At 54.3% G+C, this 20,988-nt stretch overlaps 1 protein-coding gene across 3 annotated transcripts in view; it reads left to right on the top strand.

The window, feature by feature from the left end:
* The window catches only part of CRHR1 (corticotropin releasing hormone receptor 1), a 49,851-nt gene that overhangs the window by 19,094 nt on the left and 9,769 nt on the right, over window positions 1–20,988 (top strand). For 2 of the 3 annotated variants that reach the window (XM_036837782.1, XM_036837781.1), the window contains exons 2-4: window positions 3,445–3,532; window positions 12,889–13,008; window positions 17,743–17,828. In XM_036837782.1, the coding sequence (XP_036693677.1) occupies window positions 3,445–3,532; window positions 12,889–13,008; window positions 17,743–17,828 (294 nt within the window). Of the gene's footprint in view, window positions 1–3,444; window positions 3,533–8,138; window positions 8,159–12,888; window positions 13,009–17,742; window positions 17,829–20,988 lie in introns of those variants that run through there. The other variant, XM_036837784.1, reaches the window with a different exon arrangement.

The raw sequence follows: 20,988 nt of genomic DNA, 5'->3' as shown, positions 1-20,988 counted from the left end.
ACTCTCCCTGCTCCTCTGTGAACCCCAGGACATTAAGATGCGAGGCTAAGACCTTCTGGCTGGTGTATTTGCCATCTAATTAGAACCCTGGGGCGGAAGTGCATTGTACTGAGGCAATTCCATGCATTTGGGACTAGTCTGAGTTCTCTGATTGCCAGGGTCTAGTGCATGTACGGAGGGGACCTGGGCACATTGACGGGGGACCGAGTTGCTTTGCTTTGGAGGGTTGGGGAAGGTGCTGCCGCGGGGAGGGGCTCTGGACCTGGCGTTTGAGGACTGCAGACTTCACCAGGTGGGCCAGGGTGAGGAGGGGGCAAAAGTGTGCAGACACCAGCAGGAGCCTACGTGCTGGGGAAGCAATAAGTAATTCAGTGTGAATAAAACATGGTGTGCTTTCAAGGAGGATCTGAAAGACCGAAACACAAAGCACAGCTTCAGGCTTAGAAGGATAGCTGTGGAATGCCAGGCAGCAGGGCTGATATTTTCACATAGGGTATTACCGGTTTCTTTAATTTACCTGTGACTGAGCTGGCTCTGGGAGCCCCATTTCCACGCTGTGTGTGTGTACACGTGTGTCTGTGTTGGGAGGTGGCAGAGGCAGGGGTGGGTGACAAGCTGGGGGTGGGGATCTCTAGTCCCCTTCTAGAAGAGGCCTCTGGCCATACCAGCTGAGCGGCCCTCTCTGGGGACAGCTCAGAGCTGGGTCCCTGCTGACTGCGCCGAGCCGAGCAGCAGGTCTGTCAGCGAGGACACAGCTCTCCGCTTGGCACGCAAGAGCCACTGGCGGACCTGGTGGCTTCCTCCTTTCTCCGCTTCTGCGTTTTGAAGTGGAAAAGGAGGGTAAAGATATTTCGCCATCTCTCTGGGGACAGTGAAGTTTAATTAGTGATTAATAAAGTATTGGAAGTTCCTTGGGGCCAGAGAGATGAATGAGTTTGTTCTAATCACTCCCGAGTCCCAGGAGGGAGTTAGCTGACCCCAGCGCCGTTGGCTGAGGCCAAGCGCTGGGCACGGGATGGGGGAACAGGGCCGGGGGGGGGGGTTGCCTCGGAGCGTGGAGCTTGGCCCAGTAAGAGCAGAAAGACCCCTATGATGTGACAGGAAGAGTGTACCAGCGAGGGAATAAACAAACCCACTGCGGACTCAGGCACAGCACTGAGGGGACAACGTGGGGGAATCATCAGGGTCAAGGGGGGGCTTCCTACCGGAGGTGTGGGTGGAACAGGTCCTGATCAGGAGTGGGGAGCATTCGATTCCATCTTGGGTGGGAGAGCGGGGAGCAGGGTCTGTCTTTGTCATCAGATGGCGGGAGTGGGCGGGTGGGTGGCACAGGTTGTGAGGGTCTGGGGCGCAGGGTGGAGGCCAATTTGGGAAGAAGGTATGGGAGCAACAAGGCCAGGACTTGGGTGAGGCAAGTGAGGCATTTTTCTCAAGCGTGGAATTTAAAGAGCTGCCCCAAAGTGCAGTATCAAGATAAATCATATTTTAATATTATTACTGATTTTTCCTTTTACCCGAGGCTCCAGTATGGCCCAGCACTGTTAGTGATCCTGCCTTTTTCAAAAAAGTGTTTGATATGTTGTTCATCATGGAATTTTTTGCATTAATTTAGAGTTTAAAAAAATATTGCATTAAAATATTATGTATCTTGACTACTAAGTTTTCTGGTGCCCCACCCCCCGACCCCGCTTAAATTTTGCACTGGAGGTGAATGCCTTGGTCTCCTCACCCTAGTCCTGGCCCTGCGAGTGAGGTCTGCAAATGAGGGCTGCGAATGTGTGCTGCTCGTGTTGGCCACCACCCTGGCTCTACTCGAAATTAGAAACTTGCTCACGTGGGACTCGGACGAGTCCCTACCTCTCTCACGAGCTCATTTTCCCCTGTGAAATGGCTAAGGCTGCTTCCAGATCGAAGTGTCCCTGTCTGAAGTTCTGCAGTGAATTTTGCAGAACTCTTTGGAAATGGGCTGGTGCTGAGACACCCTGGCAGGTGGGGGGGTGGGGGGGGAGGAGAGGAGACGGTCCCGGGGAGGGGACCCCAGGAAGGAGGAGCAGAGGAACAGGGGTGGTGATGCGGAGAGCAGCCTCCCATGAGGTCAGGGAGACAGGGCTCTGCTGGTCCTTGGGCTCTCAGGTCCTGACAACTGGAGGGGGGCGCTGGTTACAACCCTCCACTACCCCAACCCCCCACATGCTCCTTAGTCCTTCACAAATCAAATCCCAAGGGAAACAATCACCTCGCCTCCAACCCGTGACTAAATAAGAATCACCAAGTTCAAATCAATCAGCATGACCTATTGAATGCCTGTTGTAGACCTGAAACACAATGTAACTCGTTAATGTATTCAGCAAATTAGAATGCAATGAACAAAACAAAATCCCTCCTGTCTTGGATCAAGCTGTGCTGCTCACAGAGGACTTCTACATACACTGCGTCCTGTAAGCCTGGCGGAGTGGTGGTGGGGAGGCTAGTACACCCGTCTTTACAGGTGAGGAAATCGAGGCACAGAGAGGTCAAGTAACCCGCCCATGGCAACACAGTGAAACTGGGGCTGGATGCCAGGTCTCTTTTGACTCTAAATCCACAGGGAAGGTGTTGACCTTAAGGGAGGGGACACAATGATTATGTGCGGGTGTTAGTTGAAGAAGGGGACAGCCCTCTAGGTGTGGGACCCATGCTACTCTCCCCAAGTGGGCTGAAATTTTGGAATCAGAGTGACACAGAGTCCCCAGGGAGGGTAAGAGGCAAAGATTCTCCTTGGATTAGGGCAGGCATCTTTCCAGACACATTTATCCCTTCACCTCTCTGGGCCTCAGCTTCCTCATCAGGGACGGCCACGCCAGCCAGCCCCTCAGAGAATGAAGTACCGTCGCGGATATAAAATGGCTTGGTAAATGGTGAGGCACAATTTGTAGTGACCAGTAATTAGCTGGGCGGGGATGAGGGCCCGGGAGGCAGCTCATTAAACCACAGGTCCTGAGCTCCTGCAGCTGGGGAGGGAGGGAGGCTCACTAATGGGGGTCTTCTGTGAGCCCATGCGGGGGGGAGGGTGCTCGGGGGGGCAGGTGGGAGGGTGTGGGTGTGGGTGTGCCGGGACACGCCTGTGCCACCCTTGAGACCCCGTGAGGATGGAGGTGGTGTGCTCAGGCAGACCCTCTCTGGGGGCCCCCAGCCCTCAGGGAGAAAGTTCCCCTCTGTCCTGGGAACCTGGGCTCCTGCTGTCACCTGCCTCCCTTTCAGGTCCCTCAGAGAGCAGGGCAGCCCCAGACCTCGTAGGCAGAGAGGACATGGCAGAGGAGGAGGGCAGGGAGGCTGGGCCGGTGGGGGAGGGGGTGTGTCTGGGATGAGACGTGTATGAAGGGCACAAGAGGGGCAGCAGGAAGCTCCAGGCCAGACCGCTCATGACACAGTCTAACTGTGTCCCTCACCTCCCTGTGCCCACAGGCCCTTCTCCTCCTGGGGCTGCACTCCATCTCCGCCTCCCTCCAGGACCATCACTGCGAGAGCGTGTCCCTGGCCGGCAACATCTCTGGTGAGCACCCCCATCTGCCTCCTGCAAGATTCCAGGTCCCCACACCACCCCCCAACCCCCAGGGCTCCCAGAGGATGCACACAGAGCCATGCCCTGGGGCAGGAACAGCAGAGAGATTTCCCCTCTGGGGCTCCACGCAATCCATCATCTATCCACGGAGTGCTGTGTTGAGGAGGATCCTGAAGTTGGGTGTGAGTGTGGTGGGAAAGAGAGCTGCGATTAGGTGACAGCATCAGCCGGGGGCACAGAGGGGCTTTTGGGGCAAGTGTGCCAAGTAGTTACCTGCCCTGCTTTGGGCTGGACAACAGGGGAAGTCGCCCCAGCCCTTGCAGCTGTGAGAACCAACAGAGCGGAGGGCTGGGCTGTGACTCAGGCATCAGTGAGGAAGAGAGCCTGCTGTTTGCTGCTGCTAAAAATGCCTGAAGCATAATATGTAGGGCGCTCTGTGTGGGGCACTGTCTGAGGTATTTGAGATACAGCTCTTCCTTGACTTACAATGGGGTTACGTCCAGATAAACTTATCATAAATTGAAAATATCGTTAAGTCAAAAATTCATTGAATACACCTAACCTACCGATCAGCATAGTGTAGACTAGCCTACTTTGAAATGCTCAGAACACTTACATGAGCTACAGTCGGGCAAAATCATCTAATACAAAGCCTATTTTATAACAGTGTTGCATATCTCTTGTAATTTATTGAATACTGTACTGAAAGTGAAAAACGGAATGGTCGTCTGGGTACAGGTTTGTTGTCAGTGTGTCAGTGGTTTACTCTCATGATCGCGTGGCTGACTGGGAGTTGCTGCTGCCGCCACTGCCCAGCATCACGAGGGAGGATTGTACCACATGTTACTAGCCTGGGAAAAGGTCAAAATTCAAAATCTGAAGTGTGGTTTGTACAGAATGCATATTGCTGTCAAGCCATCGTAAAGTCGAAAAATCATTAAAGTCAAACCATCGTAAGTCGGCGACCATCTGTATATTCACCCAGTTTTTACAACGACCTCCTGAGGCAGATACTGTTATCCTCCTTTTACACATAAGGAAACTGAGGCACAGAGCAGAACTAGTAAGTGCTGGAGCTGATTTGAGCCCAGGAAGCCTGGCTTCCAGATACGTTCTTTACCACCGTGCTCTACCCCTCCTCGATGGAAAATACTGCTTAACTGCACATATTACTAATACTTGTATAACTTCACCATTTACAAAGTGCTTTTGTATAATAATCTTATTTCATCCTCACAAGAGTTTAAGATGCGATATTTGTACAGATGAGCAAACTGAGGCATGGGAGAATTCGGTTTTTGGGCTCCTGAGGCCATGCCTTTTCTAATTTGGGGTGTGGTCCTTGAACCCTCATCCTGGTCCCTTTAACCGGGGTCCTAGGGATGCCGCTGCCCAGGTGGAGAGGTGCACCTGAGGGTCTTTGGGAGGCTTGTTCTTTGGTGATTCATTTTCCTCTGCAGGTCTCTCTCCTTGATTCAATCCAACTCATTAACTGAGCACCTACTGTGCTCCGGGCCCCATGTTCCCTGGGAGGACAAAGAGGAGCTCACAGTCTAGTACGGGAGTCAAGTTCATAAACACATGTGCTATGAGGCACAAGGCCCGCACTGTTGGAGAAATGGCCACCACGTGCTAGCAGGGAAGCAGGGAGTTTCTGAACCTGGGCCTGCGGGGAGAGGAGGCTTCCACAGCTCCAGGCAACTGCCCCCTGGCCTGCTGTTCCCTCACTACGGTGGGGTTTGGGGGGCGAGAGAATGAGCACCAGACCTGGAGCACCGACTGGGTTCCCATGCTCACAGTGGCGCTCAGTCTTGTCCTGTCTGCTCTAGGGGCCCCCACTGATAGCCACAGGGATGAGCATGCCTTTGACTCCCTTGAGCCTCACTTTGCAGTTATAGAGTAGGGTGGGAGGGCTGACACCTGCCTCAAGGATCTGTTATGATTAAATGCACTATGTTTAATGGCAATATTTCACAAACTGTAGAGTGCCATACCACTACTGAGTATTATTTATTATTGTTGGTAAGAGCAGGCTTTTAAAAATGCTTACTGCGTAGCTGGAATGAGGGGCAGGCACTTGCCATGAATTGCTCACGACAATGGAGATGGCAGGGAGGTTAGATCGGGGTGGTGTGAATCCAGGAAGGCTTCCTGAAGGAAGAGGTTTCAAGGTGAGTCTCTGAGAGACTCTGAGCAGGGACTGGCAGAGAAGAGCCAATGCTCTGAGCCGAAGCTAGAGTTGACTGAGGACTAGCAGGTGGGTTTGGTGGAAGAACAGGGGAGGGGTCAGGAGGGAAGAGCAGTAAGCCTGGGGAGGTACTGGGAGCCCAGAGCATCTGGCTGCAAAGTTGGCTAAGCTGGGCCATGAGGAATGGAAAGTTCTTGAGCAAGAGTCTGGAGAAAGACTGGGAGGGAAGAGACCTGCTCGGAGGCCTGGCCCGAGAAGAAGCTCCCCCCGATCCCAGCCCCTTGCACGGCGGCCAGGTCAGTCTCCACTAACTTGCTTATTGTACTCCTGTGCAGTGACATCCCTGAGCCCACGAAGGTGTCACCTGTCCTTGGAGGCAGCAGGCCGTGATGAATGTCGTTCATTTCCCGATGATTTGTACTCTGTGCCCCTGCCCCCAGCCCAGCCCAGCCCAGCCTGCCTGGCTTCAGGGCACACAATCCATCACCCTCCACAGCAGCCTCTGAAAATGGGCTATTTGTCTTCCGACGCTAAGACCTACCCAGACTGATGGGCACTGGTAGAGGCAGATGGTGAGGGTGGGGTGGAGGGACGGAGACAGATGGATGGTCGTCTGGCCGGGGTGGCTGGCACTGAGCTGGGGCCTTTGGGGGGCCTCTCACATGCCAGGAGCAGGGAGAAGGTGGGTCCCCAGGGCTGAGGCTCCATCATGTGGCAGATCACAGACTTGACAACTCATAAAATCATGGCATGAATATGACGGTGCCAGAAAGTAATAGAATTATTGACCCATGACATCAGAGATAAATGGAATCATAGCACTGACAAGGACCCAGGGTCATCTCCTGTCTTAAGGTCATGAATGATAATAATAATTAATGTAACAACTAATAATAACAACTAATGTTTACTTAGTGCCTATTGTATGTTAGACACCATTCTAAGTGCTTTAATCTCATTCAGTCATCAAACAATACTGTTAGGAATTATTTTTATCATCGTCTTACAGAAGAGAAACCTACAGCTCAGAGACGTTACGTAATTTGCTCAAGTACACATGGTTACTAAGCAGTAGCCCCAAGATTTGAATCAAATGGTCTGATTCTGGATTTTCCCGCCACCATGTATGTGGTCACCTGGAAAGTCGCAGTACCCAGGGCCCACTATGGTCAGTCCCCCAGGGGTGCAGAGACGCGCCTGCAGCTTCCCATACCTATACTGGGTTTACACACAGCTCCCAGTATTCCTCAGAACCTACTATGTACCTGAGACTGTACTAGGTGCAAAACTGAAGAGCCCATAGACCCACAGGACAGGAGGCTCCCACCCACATGTCCTGATGAATCACACACACATGTCCTGATGAATCACACACCCTACAAAGGCATCTTCCTATTCTGCCCAGCCAAGGAGAAGACAGTCCAATGACAAAGTGGCCGAGCAAAGAGCAGGGCTCTCTGCCTGGCCTCTCCATGCCAGGTGACACCGGCAGAGCCCCTGCCCATTCATCCCAGCAGCACCTTCCTGGAATTAGCAAGCAGGTGTGTTTCAGAGACTGCCCTTGGGCCACTTGGCTGCCCCTCTGGGCAGCCTTGGCTGAGTCTCCCTCCTGGGCTTAAACCAAACAGGGGGATGGGCTTCCCAGCTGCAGGGCTGCTGCCACGTGCCCACCTACCCTAGTTCATTCAGAAGCCCCTGATGGGAGACCCGACATAACTGGGGACAGGAAGCAGTTCCAACCTTCCTTGGAAGTTATCTACTATGGAAAGATCTGCTGAGTACATTTGGACCCTGAGCCTGATGGGAAGGGAACTATATAATCTATTTGGGGGAAGAAACCAGTGCCCAATTGTGCACAAGTTTTAAATAGGCCACCTTCAAAGGGTTCTTTTCTGTTCATTAAAGCAGTTCCCCCCAGGACTCTGACTCAGCAGGTGTTTTTCAGAGGCAGGTGGGAGCCCTTCATACTGTTCCTCTCTCCTCTTCCCTCCATTCACAGGAATCTGGGGCGGGCTGACCGCAGTGCTCCCATGAACAATTGGAGTGTTGGCCCCCATGCATCTGCTTTGTGCATGTGTGGGGAAGGAGGAAGATACAGGACCAGTTTTATGGGTTACTTTTGGCTCCACCCACCCCCAGCCCCAGAAAAAACTCTGAAGGGATCTAGCTGCCCCATGAGTGAAGGGGTGAGCCACCAAGTGACAGGAATGTTAATACCTCAGACACACTGAGCACACACCTGCCTGAGGGCCTTTGTAGCTGCTGTTCCCTCTAGAACCCTCTTCCCCCAGGTAGGCACACAGTTACCTCTCTCACTTCCATTGGGTCTCTGCCTAAATATTAGGACCAAATTAAAACAGCACTCCTGTCAGTCTTTATCTCCTTACCCTGCTTGTTTTTTCTCCATAGCGTCTCTCACTGGTTAACAGGTACGTCTGTCTGTCTGCACACAAAACCCCAACCCCCAACCCCGTAGACTGACAGCAGGGCATTTTTTTTTTTTTATACAGCAGGTTCCTATTAGTTATCTATTTTATACATATTAGTGTATATATGTCAATCCCAATCTCCCAATTCATCCTGCCACCACCCCCCGCTCTCCCCCCTTGGTGTCCGTACATTTGTTCTTTACATCTGTGTCTCTATTTCTGACAGCTGGGCATTTATTTTATTCATTACCGTATCCCCACCTCCTAGAACAGGCACTGTATCCTCAGCTCCTAAAACATTCCTTAGGTGGTCAGTAAAACTTGTTGAGTAAAGAGCAAAGTCTTTATTTCTCCCTACCTATTACTTCACTGACCACGAGGGGATCCTGGTGACGGGTCTGCATGGGGAGGAGTTGGGTCCTAATAGTAACTCAGGCTTCGTGCTGCTGGCTGGTAAGTCTACCCGGCTATTTGCAAGGCTGGTTTACTCTGGTCCAAACTGCTCCTCAGCCCAGAACTATGCTACCCAAGGGGGAACATATCCCCCAGGAGAGCAGGAGAGACTGCACATTTGTATCAGTGGGACCTGGAGAATCACAGGCCAACAGCCCTGACCTCTAGGTCCTTATAGCCCCCATGCTGAGTGACACCAGGACTTCCTTTCCTTCCTTCTCCCCTTCCCAACTAGGAAATCCAGTCCCTCCCCACCCACAGTACCTCTGAAATTATTTTTCTCTGTACCTTGTTCTCCTGGCTTTCTGTCTGCTTCTCCCTGTTTTATTCTCAGTGTCTTTTGTCTTCTGTTTCCTCTCTCTCCCCCTCTCTCCTTCTCCCCTTGTCCCCTCCCTGCTTTTCTTCTCCTCAAAGAGTGATGGAGTGAATTGAATGGGTGGCATGAATTTCATCAAGTGCCCTTCACATTGCCTGGTACAGAGTAGTGTTCAACAAAGGTTGTTTCCCCCGGCCCCCCAAATCCTGTACACCCTTCCCCTTCGGAGACTGCAGCCCCCTCCCTTCCCTCGACCTCTGGATCCCTGCTCCTCTTCCTCCACCCTTCCTTTCCTCCTCTTTTCCCTCCCTACCTCTCTCTTCTCCGTCTACTCCCTAAAACCAAGAGGCCAATTCCGCTTAGAACTTCCTAGCCTGTATTTGCGCGTCGTAGCCTGGTCGCCGCTCCTGATTGGCCCTGTGCCTCTGGCCACACCCCTGCTTGGCTCTTCCCTCCCTCGGACCCCGCCCACCCAGTTTCTGGAGCCCAGGCCAGCGTGTGCGGGCCTTTTTTTTCGGAGGGAGGGGCAACGTCGTTTCCTGACAGCTTGCTTTTAGTTTCTCTTCTTCATTCTTGCAGCCTCTCTCTCCCTTTCTTCCCGTCTCGCACAAAGACTTTCATTCCCTCCAGGATTTTCTGGGCTCTTAATGTAAAGGTCATGTGTGCGGCAGTGTTCCTCCGCACCACCTCCATGCAGCCTTCTGTGAGCTCCGAGAGACGGGAGGAAGGGAGAGAGGGAGGCACTACCGGAGGAGCCCAGGGCACAGAGACCAGTGCAACCAAATGCTGAGAAGGCCAGTTGCCCAGACTGGGGACAGCTGTGGTGCAGTGGGAAGAGCCCTGGGCAGGCGTCAAAACCCACTTCTGCCTCTTAGTGTCTGTGTGACTAAGGATAAGCAATTTGCTCGGCCTCAGTTTTCCTATCTGTAAAACGGGAGAATTAGCACCCACATTGGCAGATGGTGTGAGACCCATAGTAGGTGGTATGGAATCCTAATCTGTACCACAGACTAGAGGCAGAAAGCTCTACCCTGCCCATTCCCGCATATCCCCGACCAGCCGTGGGTGGGGTCAGGCCTCTGGGCATTGGCTGGTACCTGGTCCTTGAGACCAGGAGGGCCATCGGCTCAGCAGCCGGTCCCTGCCTTGGGTCTGGCCTGGTCTTGGCTGTGGTTGGTGCCCAGTCCTGCCCTGCCCTCTGTTGTTTTCAGAAGGGACTCTGGGGAACTTTCCAGGGCAGGGGAGAGAGGGCAGGGAGGGAGGGCAGATGCTACACTGAGAGTGGGCCTTAGGCAAGTTCCAGGTACCACTTGTGACATTCCATTTAATGCTCCCAGTGCCTAGCTCAGGAGATAATGTGAATGAGTGAGTGAATGAACAACCTACTGAGGAGAGTTATTAAGTCAGGTGGTATATGTAAAGCACCTGGCAGGTGCCTGGCACACAGTCAGCCCTCAATAAATACTGCTCCTTTCCCTGCTGCCTCTTTGACTGTTCTCCTCCCTTTATTGGCAAGCAATGTGCTGTAATAGAAAGAACACTCGATTTAGAGTCCCAAACACCTGGTTATGAGTCTTAGTTCTTTCACTCATTGACTCATGACCCTGGGCAAGTCAGTTACTTCCCTGGGCCTCAGTTTCCTCATCTGTGAAACGGGAATAATGAATCTGTAAATTTAAAAAAAACAAAACGGAATAATGACATTGCAGGGTGAATGAGGAGCAAACAAAATACATGAAGAAGGCCTTTGGAGAAGCAGAGCACGGGCCATAATATTATCCCCCCTCCTGACGGCCACATGCCTCCGCTTCTCCCCTCCTCAAGGCTCAGCACGATTGGCATGACCCATGGCAGATTAAAATCTCAACCTGATTTCCTCACTCCCCTACCCCCATCACCTCTCTGTGATGCCATTCGTGGAGGCTCCACTGTGGCACAGCGCCAGGGCTTGGCCCACCCCTGCTGCCTAGCTGGCCGTCTCCTCGTGTCCATTAAGCCCCAATCCAGATTTCTTTCTCTTTCAATTAAACCACTTAGCCTCGAAGCTTTTGCCCCTTGAGCCCAGATTTGCACACACATCCTATGAATAGCTTTGATTAGAAAGAAAAACCAGCATTTGGTACAAGTGTTGCTCAGCACTGCCCTGCATCCAGCAAGTAAGGGATGCCAGTCTAACCCAATGCTGTTTCCTGAGAGACTGGGCACAGGCTAAGCTGGGGGGGGGAGATGGCAGGCGGGCTCCAGCCAGGGCTTGGCAGCTGCTGATGCCCTGGACTTAAGATGCCACCCCTTTATTGGCTCGTGGCTCTCCCTGGCTTGTTTGTACACTCTATGGCCAGTCTCAGGTTATTAACCTCTCCCATCATGATGGACGCACTGGGTCTCCACAGGACTGGTGTGCCAGCCTTGAGAGGAGAGGAGCATGGAAAGGCAGAGAAAGAAGGGGCAGCATCAGGAGGGATGCCAGGACTGTCCTCAGCCCAGCCCCCACCCACTGGAGACCAAAAGCCCCCTCTCACCTTCCCAGAAGTGTTACTGTGGCTTCAGCTCTGCTCCAACACACACACGCACGCACACGCACACTCCACTCCAAAAAGCTCTTAATTAAGGGCAAATATTTGGAAGGGGATTTTGACATCCTGTCTCTAGTCCAGTTGTTTACATCCTTTTCTGAGTCACAGACCCCTTTGAGAATCTAATGAAAGCCATGGTGCCTTTCCCAACTGCATGTATAGAACAAATTTTTCATTTAATTTTGAAGTCTCTATGAACCCTTAAAGCTTCCAGTGGACTGAGATTAAGAATTTCTGATCAGATCCAACTACTTCATTATCGATAAAACACTAAGGCCCAGAGAAGGCAAGCGACTTGCCTACAATCACACAGCAAATTAGTAGCAGAGCCCAGTCTGAAGCCAGGGTTCCAGATTACTGATTCCTTTCCACTCCCCCATGTGGTGTCTCCCTTCCTTTTTTCTCCGTGGTCCCCTTCTCAATCAGTCCTCTCCTAGGTCCCAGCACAGACCAGAGCACGAATGTTCAGTAGAAGTGGTTATCAGGTGAGCTGGAAGGTGGGCCAACTTCCTTTAGCTGGTTCCTCCCTGCAGGTCCAGAGCAGATGTGGTTTGGTTCTAGAGACATGTGAAGGAACTGGGTCAGGGGTTGGCTGGGTCTCTTCCAAGCCATTCCAGGCTGTGAATTCTTTTTTTTTTTTTAAATATTAAATGTGGGTTTTTTTCTTTTTCTTATTTACTTATTTATTATTATTTTGGCTGCGTTGGGTCTTCATTGCTGCACGCAGGCTTTCTCTAGTTGCAGTGAGTGGGGGCTACTCTTTGTTTCAGTGCGTGGGCTTCTCGTTGCGGTGGCTACTCTTGCTGCGGAGCACGGGCTCTAGGCACGCAGGCTTCAGTAGTTGTGGCATGCAGGCTCAGTAGTTGTGGCTCGCGGGCTCTAGAGCGCAGGCTCAGTAGTTGTGGTGCATGGGCTTAGTTGCTCCACGGCATGTGGGATCTTCCCGGACCAGGGATTGAACTCATGTCCCCTGCATTGTCAGGCGGATTCTTAACCACTGCGCCACCAGGAAAGTCCCAGGCTGTGAATTCTAAGAGCTGCGATCCAACTAAAGGGCCAAGAGAAGTGTCCTCAGGCTACAGAGCAGGGGACCTGGAGCACGTCCAGCCTTCTTCTAAATGTCAGCCAGGATCTCAACTTTTACCACCACCTCCAGCCATCTCTGTTCCTCCTCTGCTCTGGAACCCACATTGTCTCCCTAGTGCCATAGCATCAAATTCAGATTCCTTTCCCTGGTGTCTCCTCTGCAGAAAAGGAGCTCATCTCTGCACTGGGGTCATTGCTCCTGTCCTGTCCCCAGATGGCTTGTGAATGTGGCCCGGTGGGGAGAGGGGTGGGACACTGGAGTGGGGATGTTGCTCTGCCTCACCAGCCGTCTCTGCCCACAGGACTGCAGTGCAATGCATCCGTGGACCTCATTGGCACCTGCTGGCCCCAGAGCCCTGCAGGGCAGCTGGTGGTTCGACCCTGCCCTGCCTATTTCTACGGTGTCCGCTACAACACCACAAGTAAGGGAGCCCGTGGAGGGAAGACCATCTCCTGGGAGGTGGGACAGGATGGGGAGAGCTTGGGACTTGTTGGAGGTGGGGAAAATAATAATGACAATGACAATAATAATAATACCATTCACGAGTACATCCGCCATTGACCAACGGCCAGCTCTGTGCTCTGCTGGGTATTCTGCTCATTACTACCAATGCTCACAATACCCTGGAAGATGCCACATGTGACTGTGTCATATAACTAAGGCCTCCGAGGCTCAGAGAGGTTAGGGAAGTTGCCCAAGGTCAGCAGCTGGTAAGAGGTGAAGCTGGAATTCGCATCCGGGTCTGTCTGACACTTTCTTCTGCAGTTGACAAACTGGGTTAACGTTGGCATGAGCCATGAGGTAGGGCAGACATCATCAGAAAGCCCTAACTTTGCTCAGAGAGGATACCAGGCCTATCCAGTGCCCTCCAGCCATGAGGTGGGGGACTCAGAGTTTTAGATCCGTAGGCAGGGGGCTTGTCCTTGCATGTAGGCCCACAGGTGGGGTGGGGGTGGGAGACGACTGACCCGGGCAGGGTTTGTTCAGATACTTGATCCCCATGTAAACACCCTGCTCCCCTAGGGCCCTGAGCCTCCACCTCCAGGCTTTGCAGCTTCTTGCTATGCCACCTGTCACCCTCAGAATTAATTTGCTCTCCCCTGTCAATGCCTCACAGCCCCTGCTTATCAAGAGAGCAACAGGTGCAGGCCAGGGGCCCTGAGCTGTCTGAGGGGAGGGTGGGGGGTTTCTTGGGTGGGCCCTTGGGGTCTGGTGGGCCTGAGCTCAGAGCCCCCCCAAGAGGTGACAGAGGGTGACCACAGACACCAATTGTGACCTTTAACACAATTTTCCTCTCTAATGGCCCTCTGGCCCCTCATCTGAGGATGGAGAAGGCTGGACGACATGGCTTCTTAAGACTCTGTCCAGCTCAGAACTCCCAAGTTCCTTCTCCTGCCCCTCTCTTTTTTTACCAGCTGGATTAATGGGGTTCGGGTTGGGGGCCACAGCCAAGGAGGGGTGGGAGGGCCCTGGGGAGGTGTTGGGACTGGGCGGGAGGCTGGAACAGCCAGACCATGCAGCTTCGTGTGTCTGCAACCGCACCCTGGACCCCAGGAGGAGAAGAAAGCCTGGAGGAGGTGTGGGGAGAATGCAAGTAGGAGGAAGGGCAGAACGACCTAAAGGAGAGTTTGTGTATCCTGCCAGCCTCTAACTTGGGCCCATTTTAGTCGGAAATGCAGGCAAAGAGGCTAAAACTGCCCAAGGTCACAAGGCTTGGAGGCAGCACTGGAACTGGGGAACCAGAGCCCGCCTGCTGTTCCCCTCACCCGGCCGGGTGCCCTGCCCTGGAGCTCCCCGGAGAAAGGCAGCATTAGGGCTGGTGCTGGGTGGGGCATGGGGGGGCTGCTTCCAGGAGGACCCCCCCCCAAGTCCCCTCACCAGAGCACCAGGTCCAGTCAATTCCACCTCCAAAGTGAGTCTCATGTCTGACCCTCCCTGCCCTCCATCCCCAATGCCACTGCCCCGGTCCAGGGTACCCCAATCTCCAACCCTAGTCTCTCATCTGACCCTGTCTCACCCTTGCTTGGAGTCAGCCCTTCTGTGGGTCCGCATTGCCCCCATGGTCAAGTCCCCCCTGTGGCTACAGTCCTGCCTGCCTTTGCAGCCGGTCCTGGCCACTCTCCATGAACTACCCCCACTCTCGTCCCTGAAGGTGACTTGACATGCCCCGAATAAACCTTTAGTGCCTGGGCACATGTAACTCAATTGGGCAGCCCTGCCATAAGTGGAAGCCAGGAGCCTTGGGCTCTAGTCCCACCTCCACCTGTACCTGGTTAAGGAACCCTCTGCACTGGCTCTCCCCGGGCTTCAGTTTCTTCACCTGCAGGATGGGTGGCGGGAGGTTTGGGTGAGGTGCTCTCTCGGCCCCCTTGCTCCTCCCTCTGTGACCCCAGGAGAGGAGATGGAGGACTTGATGGTCGCTTGACGTGGGGGCGGGGCTGGAAGATTGCCCTTTCCGGGTGCCCCCAGTGCCAGAATGATGAGGAACGCCCGAGTAATCAGTAGCGACTGGGAACGCAGAATTGTACCTAATCATTAGGCACTATTTAATTCATTTACCGATGAGGCGCTGCCAGGACTTCTAGGCCTTCTCCTTAATGGCCTCCCTCCCACTGCATCTGATCTTCAAAGGAATGGGAAGCAGTTCCCAAAATATCCATTTTCCCATGAATCTCCGGGAGGACTGCTCAGCTCAGCAATTAAAGACAAGGAAGCCGCATCCTCCCTGGCAACGACTTGCTGCTCGTTGGGCCTGTTTTCTTGCAGGATCACCTCCTGCAAGCCTGCTCCCTCTGGATGACCCGGCCTGGGAAGGACTCCAGGCTCCTGCCCCACCTATGGGATTCAAAGGGGAGCTTGAGCCGAGGGGATGCCTCCTGGAATCCCCGCCAGTACCCCCTATGATAGCGACAAGGGACATGTTCTGAATCTTATGTAAGGTTATAGAAATATAGCTCCAAGACAATAATAATAAAAACATAAAAATAACAGCTCACATCACATGCCAGGTAGAGCTCCAAGCACCCCGTACATGTCAGCTAGAAATGCCCCTCAACCATTGAGGTAGGAACCCTTGTCAGGATCATTCCTATCTTGCAGATAAGGAAGCTGAGAAGTCGTGGGACTCCTCCAGGTTCACACATGAAGCTAGTAGCAGCTGGTGCCGGGATCTGAACCCAGGCTGTCTGGGTGGAGAGCTCGTAACACTACAGTATACTGCCTCTCTTAAGGCAGCAACTCCCACCCCTGCCCTCGTGCCCCTTCCCACCAGATCTCTGACCCCAAGTCCCTTTCTTTGAAGACATTTTGGAGCAGCCTCTGGTCCCAGGCACTTTCCGTCCATGGCAGACACACTGGATTCCCCTGCTTCCGTGCGTCCCCCCAGGTGTCCCCGAAGCCCCAGCCACTGAGCCCGCAGCCCTCTGGTAGCTTATCCCTCATTTAGCAGTTAGGAGGGAATCAGCAGCATCTTCAACTCTGCCCAAGGCCTCAACTCTGCCGAGACTCAGGTCCTCTGGCAGGGAAGCTGAGCAGAGCTTTAAAAATCCATTTAGCCTCATTTCCCCGCTGGTGTGCTGTGTGAGAACAGCCTCTCAGCAGAAGGGCCGAGGGGCAGCGTTAGAGAGGAGGCCTCAGCCCGGCAGCCCTGGAGGCCAGGCCGGGGCTCCCTCTCCTGGGGAGGCAGCTGCAAACCCACCTCCCAGCCCATCCTCTCCCTGTTGTGTGGTGCTGCCAGCAGAGAGGCAGGTCCCAGGCTGGACGGCCTCTTGGGGATCATCTGGTCCAGCCCTTCCTCTTACACATGAGGAGAGGGTCCTGAGAGGCCAGCTGGCCGATGGCACTCACGCAGTGGGGGCCCCCGTTCTGCCTCTCTCGTGGCGCTCTGCCACCGCAGGGACTGGGACCCAAGCAGCTTCCGCAACCTCCTTCGGCCCTGCTGGGGTGGGGGGGGATGTGAGGTGAAGGTCAGTGTGAGCCATGGAAAGGCCTGCAGCAGGCGAGGGGCGCCGGTGGAAATGGCTCAAGCCTCTCCCAGCCAGTGATCCCTGGAGTCAGGACCAGAATTTACTCTGGGAAACGTATTTAGAGCTACTGATGCCTGAGAGGGGTACGGGGTGGAGCAGGGTGACCTCCGCCAGCAAAGAAGCAAAGACTCCAGATTTGAATCTCCCTTGGACACCTCCCTACTGGGTTTCAGGGCCCTGGTGTCCCCGGGGCGTGGGCAGGAAGGAGGGCGTCCCAGAGCCCTGAAGCCAGGCCTCAGTTCAGACCACAGGCAACTCCCAATCTCCTTAGAAGGTGACACGTTCTGGCTTCCAGGCTGATGACTGCTTGGACCCCCCACCCCCACCCCTTCCCGGGCCACATTCCTGCCTTATTTCCCAAGTGCCACGTGCCAGGCTGGGAGCCAGTTGGAGCGGATCCTAATAATGAAGTACTTGCTACACGAGACCCACTCCCATGACATCCCCCAGCACATCTCCCATCTCCCACCTCCACCATGGATGTTCCCACTACGTGGCCCTCCAGCATAAGGCCTGCTCTAGGGAAATGCCACCCTGGGGGCCTTCCCTAACAGCTGCCCTGTGATCCCCACCCCTGTGAGAGACTGCCATGTGAGACCCCCACGGGATACCTCGCCACGGAGAGTCCCACCATGTGAAACCTGTCATTGCATTGTGCCACGTAAGCTGTCACCGCACTCCCGTCCACATCTTGCCCGGCCTCGTGAGTGAGAATTGACTCGTCAGAACTCACCATTCTTTTTTGCTACCATGTGAGACCCCAGAATGGGAGATTTCTCAGAAGGGTGCCCACCGTGTAATCTGCCCCACATAAGGGCTTGCAAGGAAGCAGGAAACAGCCCAGTGAGCTGGTCAGGCCTCTGCCCATGGGCATGATTGTGTCAGCCTGGGTGGGCAGAGCCATGGCCCCGTGGGCAGGCATTGGGGTCACCACTGTATCTCTGTTGGGGGCCAGTGGGCAGAAAGAAGCAGGAAGGTGGAGGTAGTAAGAAAGCCCCTCCCCCCCCAGCAAGCCGGCTCCTCTGCTGGCTCAGATGGACGGTTAGATGGACAGTTGAATGGACGGACAGATGCTCAGTTACTCTTTGGGAGAGGAGCCACGGGTCACTTTGACTCTCTTCTTTTTCCAGACAACGGCTACCGGGAGTGCCTGGCCAATGGCACCTGGGCCGCCCGCGTGAACTACTCGGAATGCCAGGAGATCCTTAGCGAGGAGGTGAGGCTCCGAGCCAGCTACCCCATTGAGGGCGGGGCCTGGGCGCCCAGCACAGCTCTGCGCCTGCTAGCAGCCAGCCGGACGGGAGAGCCAGAGGCTGGTGTCTCTGCCCTGCAGAGAGAAGCCAACTGGGGAGCTAGAACTAGGCCAGCCCGTGAGTGGGCATCCTCAAGGGAGGGTGAGGTAGGAGGGCAGCGGGCAGGCTCTGACAGCGGTGAGTTGAGTCTCCCTTCCTCCCTCCCCTCCTTCCTTCCTTCCTTCCTCCCTCCCTCCCTCCCTCCCTCCCTCCTTCCTAGCTCACTGGGACCGGTTCTTATCCGTTTTCCACCCCACCCACCGGAGTGACACATCCAGGTCCAGCCAGGGTCCTGCGTTAGAATCCGGGATGTGGGTGGGAGGAGCAATGGAGTTGGAAAAAGCCCTTGAAGAGCCTTTCAAATATTTAAATGTTTTTGAGAAAGACGTTGCTTAGACACAATACAAAATTCAAAAGTTACAAATGGGAAAACAGAAAAGTCTCCCTCCCAGCCCTGTCCCAGCCACTGGGCTCCCCCCATCAGAGGTAACCATTTTGCCAGTTTCTTAAGAGTTCTTCCAGAGACAGTCTCTGCATAGGCAAGCAATTATGTATATATATTCTTTTTTGTTTTTCACCCAAATGTTGCATATTATACACTTCGTTCGACACCTCGCTTTTTTCATATAATCATCCACCTTGGCGATTGTTCCGTATCAGTACGTAAAGAGCATCTTCATTCTTTTTTTTTTACATTTGCATAATATCACATTGTACAGATGTTCCATAGCTTAGTTAACCAATCTTTATTCTCATCTTTGCTTATGACAATGAATAATCTTTTAAGGGTGCAATAACTCTTTTAAGGGTGATGTTTGGCAGACACACGGGCATATCTGTCGTTCTGTGTTGCTGCTACCTCCGTCCCCCTTGTCCCCTCCCCTACATCTCCACCCACCCCTTTGGTGGGTGCTGAGGAAGATGGGGGTCATGGAGCAGGAATAAGGAGTGAGCAGAAAGGAAAGGGCAGATGGGAGATGCCCCAAGTTGTCCAAGGGCCCCAGGCTGCTGGGGCGTGGGAGAGAGGGGCTGGTCTAGGCAGTTCCAAGAATTCCAGTGCCTAAAAGATCTAAACTGGAAGGGACCTTGGGGACCCTCCATCCCATCTTGATTTGTCTGGTGATAAGAATCATCCCGAGCACTTGTTCAAATGCAGGGCTACACCCAACATCCGATAAATCAAACTCTCCAAGGACAACCTGGGAATCTGTATTTTTAACAAGTGCAGGGGGGAGCGTGTGGGGGGGTGATGGGGAAAAAGTGAGAAACTCTCATCTAGGGTAACCCGTTCACCTTACAGCGAGGGAGACTGAGGCCCAGAAAGGGGGAGTGACTCACACAAGGTTACACAGCCAGCGTGAGTCGGAGCCTGGACCCCGGGGCTTTGGAGGCGGTTCCCTTTGCCCAGAACCAGGTACTCGGTGTGCAGTGAGGTTGATGGTGGGAGAACAGCTTTCCCCACATAGCACTCCTCCCCCCCCCCCCCCCCCCCCCCCCCCCCCCCCCCCCCCCCCGCCGCACATGCCTTGGTTAGCCGCTCCCCCAGGCTGCCTGGCCTCACATCACTGAGATACTGGGGCTCTGCTGTCTCTTTGTAGAAGCTGCAAAGGTAGGGCAGTGCTTAGCCCAAAAGAATGACACGCTCTTTAGTAGTGCTGCTTTGGCAGACGAAAGAGTTACTTGGGATGCAGGGCGAGAGGCTTCCTGGCATCTAATGTCACACAGGCCAGGCCGTATGGTCCACCCCAGGCCGGGTGGGTTGGCCCAGCTCCCCAGTGACCTGACCTGAGCAAAGACAGCCCCCAGGTTGCTAAGCATTCACATGGTGAGCCGACCCCAGAAGTCCAGGGTTGGGGATGAAGGCACCCACCTGGACTGGGGGAGGAAAGTAAGGTTCCCATGTTAGGAAACATAGTCGAACCAGAAGAGATGGGCTCGGGTGGGGCTCGGGTGGGCAAGAAGACCACTCAGTGGAGTGGGGGACTCCTTACCTAGCACACAGTAGAGGAGGCAGGAGGATGGGAAAGGCAGGTCAGTGTTGTCTGCGGCTCTTAGGACCGCAGTTCACGCCCGGAGAGGGACGGTGTCAGGGAGCACAGCTAAGGCGAGAAGCCTGCAGCGCCTCCGTCACACCCCACCCTGCGCTTTGATCGTCCTGCTGGGTCTGCAGGGCCTGAGGCTGACCATGTGTCTCCAAGTGGAGGTCAGATCGCCAGCCTCCTGCCTTAGGACAGACACCCCTCCCCCACCCCAGAGCAATGGGCGTCTGTCCCCCTCTTGGACATCAGCAAGCTGGAGACGCCACAGCTGCCTTCAATCTCCCTCCCTGCACTGAAGCCTCCTGAATGTCAGAGGACACTCACGGTCCCCCAAATCTCTCCTGCTCTAATTTAAGCCCCTTCCTTCTAGTTGGCTGATGGGGGACACTCAGCAGCCCCCCTTGCCCCCAACACCCTTCAAAGAATCAGGGGCAGAGGTGCCTTCTCCACTCTGCAGCTCCCACCCCTTCTGCCTGGACTGGGGTCTCTCCCTCTCTCCACCAGCAGGCTGGGGGGAGAAGGAGGATTAGGGGGCACCAGCTTCTCATCAGGCCCCTCTTAGACAGTATAACGGGAACAGCACCGGCTTTGGAGGCAGAAACTTTGAGGTTTGGATTCTGGTTCCAGCACATGTGCTGTGTGACCCTGGGCAGGTAACTCAGCCTCACGAAGTCTCAGGTTCCTCGTCTGTAAAAGGCCGGAGAGCAGCTCAGTCTGCCTCCTGGGGGCAGGAGAGCGGTGTCCGCCTGCGGCTTGGCCTGTAGAGGGCGCTCCATCTATCCACCACCCCTCGGCCTCTCATCACCTGAGCTCAGGGGAAGCTGTTGTGTTCACCATGAGGGGGAATGGTTGGGGGGGTCACCAACCATCGGGCACCCCCGATGGGGTCACGGGCACCGCCCTTCGTCTGGTTGCAGGGCTCACCCCCACCCGGGCTGCCCCGCCCACCCTTTCCCCGGCAGCCCCCGCTGGCCCCTTTGCCTGGCACTCTGGGTAATCAGTTAATTTAATTAGTGAAAATGCCATCCCCTCCTGCTAGCCCCCA

This window comes from Balaenoptera musculus, chromosome 20 (assembly GCF_009873245.2).
Source record: "Balaenoptera musculus isolate JJ_BM4_2016_0621 chromosome 20, mBalMus1.pri.v3, whole genome shotgun sequence".
In the NCBI taxonomy this organism is placed as follows: Eukaryota; Metazoa; Chordata; class Mammalia; order Artiodactyla; family Balaenopteridae; genus Balaenoptera; species Balaenoptera musculus.
This window is presented reverse-complemented; position numbering and strand designations above follow the sequence as displayed.